General features: G+C 42.8%; 1 protein-coding gene across 1 annotated transcript in view; it reads left to right on the top strand.

The window, feature by feature from the left end:
- The first annotated feature begins 575 nt into the window (after window positions 1–575).
- The window catches only part of HID1 (HID1 domain containing), a 40,307-nt gene continuing 30,630 nt past the window's right edge, over window positions 576–10,252 (top strand). Inside the window, exons 1-2 of the mRNA XM_028716828.2 lie at window positions 576–896; window positions 8,662–8,811. Coding sequence (XP_028572661.1) covers window positions 831–896; window positions 8,662–8,811 — 216 coding nt within the window. The 5' untranslated portion in view covers window positions 576–830. The remainder of the gene's footprint in view (window positions 897–8,661; window positions 8,812–10,252) is intronic.

Here is a 10,252-nt window from a genome sequence, read left to right as displayed (position 1 = left end):
AAGGGTGAATGCATAATATATATAGGACTCTTCTGTATGAGGGACCAAAAAACCAGTTATGAGATACATTGGGATAATAATTTAGAAGAAGATGTACTTTAGGGCTCCAATCTTATACACATTTAAGGGGAGGAAGCCCTCCTCAACACAGTGTGAAAACAAATATAGAACTGAGCCGCAAGGCGGTATAAGGGGGAAAAATAACCCTGGGGTGTGCATGAGGCAGGAGCGCGGGAAATGGTGGAGGCAACAACGAGAAGCAGGCGGGGCGAGGGAGCGGTCTGCGCTTCAGGCAGAATTGGAGGAAAACCGAGAGGCTATGTTTTTAGTGTGGAGCCGTGCGAAGGCGGCGTCACCACAACTGAGCAGAAAGGCCTTTTTGCCCATGGAGAAGATGGAGGGATGCATGATGCGTGCGTGCCTAAGGACCAGAGAGGCGATGCTGATGGAAGAGAGGGAGGCGGGCTTAGCGTGGCTTTCCCCGATCAGGGAAAGGGGGCGGCTGCTGCCGGGGACGGAGGGAGGCGCGAGGAGGAGCCGCCTCTCTCTGACGAGGGGAGGCGGGATCAGGACCAGCAACAGCATCAGCTGCTGCGCGGCTCCCTTTGACAGGGAGGGAGGGAGGGAGTAGCAGCCTCCGCCGCCGCCAGGGAAGCAGGTGAGCGAAGCCGCCGGGATGGAGCCCGCAGCGCCGAGGAGAGGAAGAGGTGGAGAAGGAGAGGAGGGCTGTTAGCGGTGACGAGCGACGAGGGAGGAGGAGGCGGCGGCTCGCTCTGGCCCGCCGCAGGGAGTGAGCAGGTAGCGGACCCGGATCCGGGCGCGGGAGGAGGATGGGCAACGCCGACTCCAAGCTCAACTTCAGGAAGGCGGTGATCCAGCTCACCACTAAGACGCAGGTGAGGCGGGGGGGGGGGAGCGCACCTGAGCAGGGCCGGCCTGCGAGGGAGAAGCACCCCTTAAATCAAAGGCATCGGCGGCGAGGCTGGCTCACTCCTCAGGCAGGCGAGGAGGAGAGGCGTGCAGGGGGCTTGAAGGAAAGGCCTTTCGAGGTGGTTGGTTGGGGGGGGGCATGGGGTTTTGATGGGCAAAGGGTCTTCTTCCTGGGCAGAGACATTGATCCAAGGAGAAGCCGTGGGGCTGGGGTTTGACAGGATCCAGCAGGGAAGCTTCTGACGCTGGAAGATCCACCCCCCTTTTCTCCCTCTGGGGGGTGTTGACATGGGGTAAGCCCACCATCCTGGGGATCTAGGTGGAAATGGACCTTGTGAGATGCATACAGGCACCTGAAAAGTGCTGGGTTTCCGAGCCCTCTGCAAAGTGGTTCTTAAGTCAATTTATCTTCACAGACATTGCTGTGCTGCAAACCATTTGCTTGCTGCCATGCCTTTATTTGTACTGCCCCCCTTTCTTATCCGTGTGTTATCTCCACAACCCACAGGATTAAACTTGGCCTCTCACATACGCAAGGCAGCCAAGTAAAACCTGCGGTGCCCACAGCTCCATATGTTTGTGAATAGAGGCTGACAGAGGTGGGCTGCCTCAAGGATTTGGGCCTAACAGTCGGAGAAGGCCTCACTGGAGCAGAAGGCCTGAGGAGAAGAGTAGGGTGAATAGGAGAAAGTTGGAAGGGTGCAGTCTAGTAATATGATGTGGTCAGGCCAGATGGTAGACGCTCTTCCCCAATCACAGAATGTGGTAATCACAATTGGAGTAAAAAATGAGCACGATTAGGACCAAGGCTCAAGGCTGTGCCTGTTTGCAAAATGCTGAATTGTTTTGTTGACCTATATGCATCTATTTCATAGCATCGGGTAACTGAATCAAATCATTTGGATACATACATCATTGATGCGTAACTTTCTTTTACCCTTTCAGGGAAGCCTGGGGAATTAGTGGTTACATAGCATATGGTGTTCGGCTAATCGGGTTATGCCTTTTGTTTGCTTGCCCTTAAATTTTAAGTCAGGTGCATGGGTACAAAAAATGTTGTTACAGAGAGAAGAGGTAATGAACTGGTAGCCTGCAGGCAAATAGTTGAGTGAGTACTGGAAAGTGCAGCAGCTGTCGCAACTTTAGAAACATCAGACAGGTTGGGCTACGTGAGGTGGTGCTTATTGACAAGAGACAGGAAGGGCCTTGAGACCTTTTATTTGTACTTGAAGGGTGAAAGTTACAGCTAGAGGAAGATTCTCAACAAATATATTCAGCAAAATTCTTCTCTTTACCCTGCTTGTTGCGTGGTGGCCAAAATGCAACAGCTGGTGAATTTTTGCCATCTCCAGCAAAAAAAGCATAGGACTAGTAACCATGGTTAGAGACAGGTACAGTGTGAGAATGCAGGGAGGCTGTGAAAAAACCCACCTCCCTTAGTTGGCATATAACAATGCTGCTTAGGATTGTCAGTGTAAGTATCCTAGTACAGTGTTCCCCAACCTTGGGCCTCCAGCTGTTTTTGGACTACAACTCCCATCATCCCTCGCTAGCAAGACCAGTGGTCAAGGATGATGGGAATTGTAGTCCAAAAACAGCTGGAGGCCCAAGGTTGGGGAACACTGTCCTAGTACTTGGACCTGCAGGTATGTAAAAGTAAGAGATATTTTGAAGCTCTAGTGACATGGATTTTCCAGACTTATTTTGATTTGCTGCAGTGTGGCAGTGGAAGGCCTGCTTGCAGCAGAGTCATGGTGACATTTTAGCTGTGTGGAGTTTATGATGAAAGGAAGGACGAATAGACCTTCAGAGTCAGGCATTATATGTTCAGATCTCATGATATGAGGAAAAAGTTAACTTTCTTTTCTGTTGGTTCCTTTTCTACAGGTTCCAACAAAGGAGAAAAGAATGCTAATAAGGGCACCCGTTAGGGATCCTGAGAGTCCCACATTCCTTGTCCCATCACCAAATAATTTGATTTGTACCTGCAGGTACAGTATGCATGACTAGGCTTTCTTGTGCCTAGTCCCACATTCCTTGTCCCATCACTAAATAATAATTACATTTGTAAAATCTGTAAGTCAGCTTGAGGTTGAGACAAATATATTGAAAGAAAGATAATGGGAAAATATAAATCAATACTTTAGGTTTAATATAATATTATGTAATTTTTTTTCTTTTAGTGCTAATGTGGTGACCTTCAATTGAGTAAAGGAAAAATTAAAAACTGCTGTGTGTGTATAAAGAGACTATAACCTTTGCAATTTTTGACATCTACGCTTAAAGCTCGGTTAAATTCAGTGAGTCTTACTCCTATAAGTATAATGTCTCCTTGGGTTTCACAGTCTGAGCATAGTGCTAGTACACAGCAAGCAAATAGGAGTTGTTATTTTTTTTGTTTGCTGACTTTACAAGTTCATTCCTTTTATAAAAGTGAACGTTTGGTGTCCCTAGCTTGGTTTGTTAAAAGCCTCCATAGCAGTACTGGGGAGACTGTGCCACGAGGAAAGGTGGGTGGAGGAGATGGAACGCCCATATTTACATACTTGAGAAGGGCACTACAGTACCTGCAGGTGCAGTATGTATGACTAGGCCTTCTTGTGGCTAGTCACCAAAATATCTGTGTAAGATATAGCACTGCCTTAGCTGCCGCATTCTGTATGTAACATTTTGGTGGTGCTGTTTATGACACCATTATAATAAAAACATAGATCCTTCATATCAGTCAGGGATAGGTGAATTGAAGTTTGATGCTGTTGCTTTTGACTGTTGTCATACTGTTGTACAGACTGACAAAAAAATGATCATAAAGACTATATATACACACAACACATCCTTGTGCAACCTAATAAATCCTACTATTTCAAATTTCTTTTTATGAATGTCAGGCTGCAGATCTGAACCAACTGGACTTGGTGCACATGGATAGTTTCTGTAGTCTGTGTTTTCTAATGAGATAATTTTCAAAAAGCCTGAAAAGTGACCAGTATGAAAGGCTATGTGAGTCTGTAACTTGGGGACTGGTGTCTTTACTATGTTAATGTAATTTGTACAAATTGCAAATAAGCAGTGCTATCTTTTCCATAGTCTCTTTGGTGAAAATATGCTGCCTGCCATTGCATTCTGTCAGTGTTGATGGATTGCTTTTTATATTGCAACTGGAATACTTTCTCCAGAGAAAATGATAGTTGTTGTTTTTTTATCGCATGCCTTCCTTCTTCCTATCGTCTCCTTTACTGATGGGTAGGATTAGCAAATAGAGAGGCATTAATTTTAGGCATTTGAACTCAGCAAGGCAACTGGCCTTAGACACGAGAAGCAAAATTATTTGGGCAGCTACGGTCAAACTAGGCTTTCTTGCTTGACAACATTAAGTACAATTCAGCGGGCTAATTTGTATACCTGTCTTACCTTGCAGGTGTATGCATAGGATCTCCTTTCATTTTTATACAGCTCTAGGTTGTTTCCCCTCATAAAGGGCTCTGAGCAGTTACAAAGCATCTTATTATTGCACCAAACTTATAAGTAGGCTAGGAGACGGTGATTTTATCAAGACCACCAACTTCAGCAAGGATTTGAACCCAGATTTCCCATATAAGTCCAAAATTCTGCATTGCACTATCTTTATGAAGTTACCATTATTTGAAAATCTAGCTAATGCTGATTTGGAAGAGTGTGTTGTTGCCTTTTCCTGTTTCAAAGGGTAGCACTATTCTCTTGTTTCTGCAGATGTATCCTGTTTCCTCAGGAATCTTGTGCAGAGCTCTTGATTCTCTGGAAATTATCAGGTCCACTGGAATTTAAGTAGCTCCTTTCATTTCTCTCAAGTTAAAGCAAAGCTGTTAAGACAGAACTAAAATGCACAACACACCACTTGATACACACATTCACTTTCTCTAGGTCTGGGGTGGATTATGCCTGGAGTGGCTGGATTAAATCTCTTGCTTTATTTTATAGCAATTACTTTAAACCTCAGCTATGTTTCCTGGCTCTAACCCCTTTCCTCAAATACTCAACTAAGGCAGCAATCATGTACTTGTTTACTTGGAAGTAAGTTCCCTTGAACTCATTGGGCCTGCCTTACTCAGTGGGTCTTACAATACTTACAAATAGATATTAAAGCATTACACTGTAATAAGATAATTGTGTTTCCTATATCTCCTATTAGAATTTCATTTATGGAGATTTGAGATCAAACGGTTGTAGCTGTTGATTTTCTGGTGCATGATAAGAGCTGTGCTCCTTGGCTACATTTGTAGTGGGGGTGATCGTGGTAGGTTTCACACCCACCCCCTTGCCATAAATGCATCACTGGTAATAGTTACTTTTGATCATTAGCTCACTTATAATACCCTTGGTCCTCTTAGGTTTGCAGACATATCACAGCATGTCTGTAGCAAGTGGTTATGTTATGTTCAGATATCTTCGTCTGCAATGCCTTTTTATTTCAATATACATTTTAATTCTAATGGAAGTGGTAGAAACTTTTTGGCATATCAAGGATGGCACAGCTGAACATCAGTCTGGTAGCAGCTTAAGGTAGTTTTGTTGGGCTCTGCTTACTTTGGAGGTGACCTAAAAGCATAGTTCTCAAGTATGTTCTCCCCTGCCCCCAACTTGTCCCATGCTTTGTACAAAGAGTATTGGATCAAATATACTCATGATATTTGAAGAAGTATCATTGAAACAGTTTACTATAATAAATAGTCCAAATATTTATGCCTGGGGAAGGATTCTGTAATGCAAAATCTTGCTGTTTTTTCAGCCAGGAAACTGTTCAGTGTAAGGTAGAACACCTGCCTCTTCTGCTGAAGTGGCCCCTTCCCTTGGCAGTCATCTGACCAGGACATTCTGCCTAATTCCCTGAACGATATCCAGTATTTCCGGAAACACTGCATTCCAGTGAAACAGAGGGTAGACCTGGAATCAAACTGGTTTTTTAAATTTTATGTTCCATACTTTTGTTTTACATTATTTACAAATGTAACATTCAATATGGTTTTTTAATACAGGGATCCTTACATTTTCGTGGTTCTTAGTGGGGGAGGGGGAAATAAAAGGAAATTAATATTATGTGGTGGGATAAATGGGTGCACAGCGCTGAATTCTCCCCACCCTCCTCATGTAAATAAACACTCTTCCAGCGCACAACCTTCTCAGCAGAGTCCCTGGTGAATCATTGCCTTGAGAGCATATAGCACTGTACTTCCTTCTCTGGCTTCCTCATGACCATCTGGCTAGATAGGCTTGCAGAGCAATTTTTTTTTGAGGGGTGGGGGTTCATCTTAACACAGTTCAATGGCTGGAAAGTATATCAGCTAATAGCATGGGGCCAGTGCTCATATACCCACACCCATCCAACATGGATAGATCACAACCTACCTTGAAAATACTGCTTGGAGTGCATACACAAAATGGCCACCCTTTCACATAAAGTGGCTGTTCTGGGAATTGGGAAGGGGATTTTGTAGGGTGTGGGACGGACATCATCCTAAGGGTGTGGGAGAGGATACTATGAGGGGGTGGAGCTTAGGAAAGATGCAAGGCTGACACTTCTTTGATGAGTGCTGTGTCTACTATTCTAATACACTATATTTGATATTCCTTCCAGTTAGTTTTGCATTCTTCTTGCCTTTTCATATCCAGCATAATGCACATTTTAATATCACATTTTTAAATGTCACATTTTTAATCCATCTGCATTGTGGGTGATTTGCTCATTAGTTTGTCCCAGGACCATGTTGAAAAGAGTGTGGTAACTTGAATATTTTTCAAGGTTATGGATGTGTTTGAGTTGCATAATACACTGCACCCCAGTTATACCAATCCTGTTTATTCTGGGTAGTTGTTACTCTGATCAAGTCAGGGGCCACTTCTTTACCTAAATACTCGGTTATATCATTATGAATGTCAGTGTAAATGCATTTTACACCTGTGCACACAATCCACTAAAATTCCTGATTCTCAGTAGTTCAGTGCCGTGAATATGCTTTCCTGCCGAATTTATTTCTGATTGTTCGCTCTCTTTTCCTCTTTCCTCACTGAGAAGGAGCTGACTGCAGACTTGCTGTGTTGCCCATTGGTTAACATGCAAATACTTTCTGCATTAAGGCAATCACCTGTGATTAAGTGCCTACTTTTAGAGAATGCAAAGGGGCTCATTTTATGGATGTTAAGGATGGTGACAGGGAGGTAGTTGACATTAGTATCTCATGGGAATATATAACCACTACAGAACAAACCTGCTCTACAAGTTTATGCTTTGCTTACCTGCTTCAGCTTTCTGGTCTTTATGTTTTAGTGACACATTACCTATCAATAGCTCAGGTGGTGCTCCTTCATCACAGCCAGTTATTAATCAAGTATGACAAAGTTTCTCACTCTCACTTGCTTTTTAAACTGTTCTTTAACAATGTAGGCATTGGATTCCTTTATCTGCTGTAAAGCCAGGAAATTGGAAGCCAGGAAATTGTCTTTGTTTAAACAAGCAGTCATCTTTCCTCTCCTCACCCTTTCCAAACACAATTTGAAATTGCCAAATGCCCTGAATAACGTGCTATTAGGCAAGAACTGCTGTTTGCTTTTGGAGCTTTTACTATGTCAGTCACACAAGATCACGATAGAATATTCATTCTACCTGATGTCTTGACTTGTCCTGCTGAGTAGTATTCAGTGAGTCTGTAATGACTGAAATTTATTTCCTTTATTAAGGGAGAGAACCTTCTTCACTTGGTACACTTAAGTATTCTTAGAGTGACTGTTTGTGTTGGCACAAAATAATCAAGTCTGCTTAGTATGACTTTTGTGGTTGCCTGTATCATAAACTATATGCATGTAGATGTGCACCCATGTCCAGTGTGCTGTGTGTTACTCTGCCTGTGTATATAGCGCTGTTCCCATACATGCATTGGTTTCTATTAAAGTAAGTGTCTGTCAAAACGTCTTTCTTGAAAGCTGCAACGAACGAACAAGAGATGTTGGTGTAGCTTCATAGGGACCTGCCGAATCTCACCACAGCTTCTTGCCCCTTCCTATTGGCCCTAAGTCCTTGCCTTCTTGGTCCCAGCTTCTCTACATCATTTCCCTTCAGTTTTTCCACCCTACTTGTGTCTCTCCAAGATCCTCTATTATTTTATTAATAATGCATTTACATTTGTCCAACTGGTCAGTAGTATTGGGTTGATTTGGTTGGATGGCTTTGGATGTTCCTTGGTCATGGACTTCATTCAAATGTCTGCTTGATAAACAAAGTGATCACATCAAGTATTCAACCAGTAAATCAAAAACCAATATAGGTTATAATTGTGTGGTTGTGCTTTTAACCCACTCCCTGCATTCCGATCAGCCTTCTGTGGCTCTTAGCTTTCCCAAAAGTCATTCCCATTTCCAGGTTTTGTATGTTTTCATTAAAGACCACCTGACTACTCCCACCTGCCTTCTCAGGTTGTGCTGCTGCATTGGGTGAGAAAACCCCTTTCTATAGGAGTTATGTCAACTGGCACTGGGCTAGTGCTTAGCAGTCATTTCTGATAAATTATTTTTGAATAATCATGGGTTTGTATTGAATGTCTTTTATTGTTCCTCTCTTGCTTACTGATGTGCTATGATTATTCTGATGGAAGCGTTCTTATCTTTATTGTTGTGGACTGCTTTGACCTCAACTTTGCTGTTGGAAGAAGCAACATAAAAATACTGAATCAATTTAATCCTTTGATATTTGTGTCTCTTCAGCCTGTAGAAGCAACAGATGATGCGTTCTGGGACCAGTTCTGGGCAGATACAGCTACTTCAGTCCAAGATGTTTTTGCTCTTGTTCCTGCTGCAGAAATCAGAGCTGTGAGGGAAGAATCTCCCTCAAATTTGGCTACTTTGTGTTATAAGGTAAAAGGCATTTTTCTTCCCATATTGCCCCCACTGTGAAATTCAGTTAGACAATCATTAGCTCATTCAAAGGGGACAATTGGCTGAAGGTAAACCAATCCAGAATGAGATGTCCGACACTCTTAAGTAGAGACCCCTGATCACATGGAATGTACAGTTTTTGAAACGACTCCATAATTCCAAAGAATCCTAAATTAGCACCAAGGCATAGAAAGATACTTGAGTAGATTCATTGTTAGTTGAGGCTTATGGTAATCTGGAAGAGGAAATAGTATCAAACCACCAATACCCTGCAGGGTAGGCAAACATGAAAGCTGTAGTTAGACTTCAACAGGATTAACTATGGCAATCAGTCTTGGACAGCAATAGCCTGCAAGGCAAGAATAAGAGTGCAATAATCTGAATTCCAGCTATAAAGCTCACATGTATTTCAACTGTAGATACTTGGTACATATGATCAAAGAATCAGACAGACCTTTGCTAGTTTAAGTGTGCTCAGGAGTTACATTTACCAGGTGAATTTTAGAATACCATCTTTCTTTTCTTTTTTAAAAAAAGCCAGACAGTGCCCGCGGGGTATCGAACTGCCATTAAGCAATTGGTGAATCTACAAAGATTGCTCCGAAGTAACCGCTAGGCTAAGCTGGCCCAGAATACCATCTTTCTAACACTCCCCAGGAAAGCAGACCTAAGGGTCAAACTAGATGTGACCTCAGTTATGCCTCTGAATCCCATTATAGGGACTCTCCTGTTCTTTTAAGCCTGGAGTCCCCCATGTGGTGTCTGCAGGCAGTATAGTGTTCTTGGACCGAGACCCCCTGCCCCTCCCAATTTTTATTTTATTTTTAAATTAGGTTTAAGAACTATTTTTAAACATTTGGGCATTCAGCCACCTAGCCGCCTTCCCTCACTTTCCTTAGAATGCCTTTGGATGGTCCCAGAGGTTTTCTCCAGAGAAAAAGGAAAGGCCGACTGAAGACCAGTGGCTGCGCTTCCAGCCTCTCCCTAAAATGTTTTGGAAAAGAAAAGGTCATCATTACCATGAATGAAAAACTCCTTGTACCTGATCGCTCAGAGGCTAAAAAAAATGCTGCTGGAAATGCTTTTCTAGTTCTGAACATGATGTAGTGATGAGGGAATGATATTGGTGAAAAGGAAAACAAGTTAGAAACTGGTGAAAAGAAAAACAAGCGAGAACTTGCTTTTCTAGTAAATTGCTTGTGTCTCCTGAAGGAGGACCATCTTGCAGGTTAAAGCAGTTTTATTTCAGGAGGCCCAGGCACTATGAATGTTGCTGTAATATTTCCATTTTCTGATGTGGTTATCTATCTATCTATATCTATCATCTATCTATCTATCTATCATCTATCTATCTATCTATCTATCTATCTATCTATCTATCTATCTATCATCTATCTATGTATCATCTATCTATCTATCA

Source organism: Podarcis muralis, chromosome 2, assembly GCF_964188315.1.
Source record: "Podarcis muralis chromosome 2, rPodMur119.hap1.1, whole genome shotgun sequence".
NCBI lineage: Eukaryota > Metazoa > Chordata > Lepidosauria > Squamata > Lacertidae > Podarcis > Podarcis muralis.
This window is presented reverse-complemented; position numbering and strand designations above follow the sequence as displayed.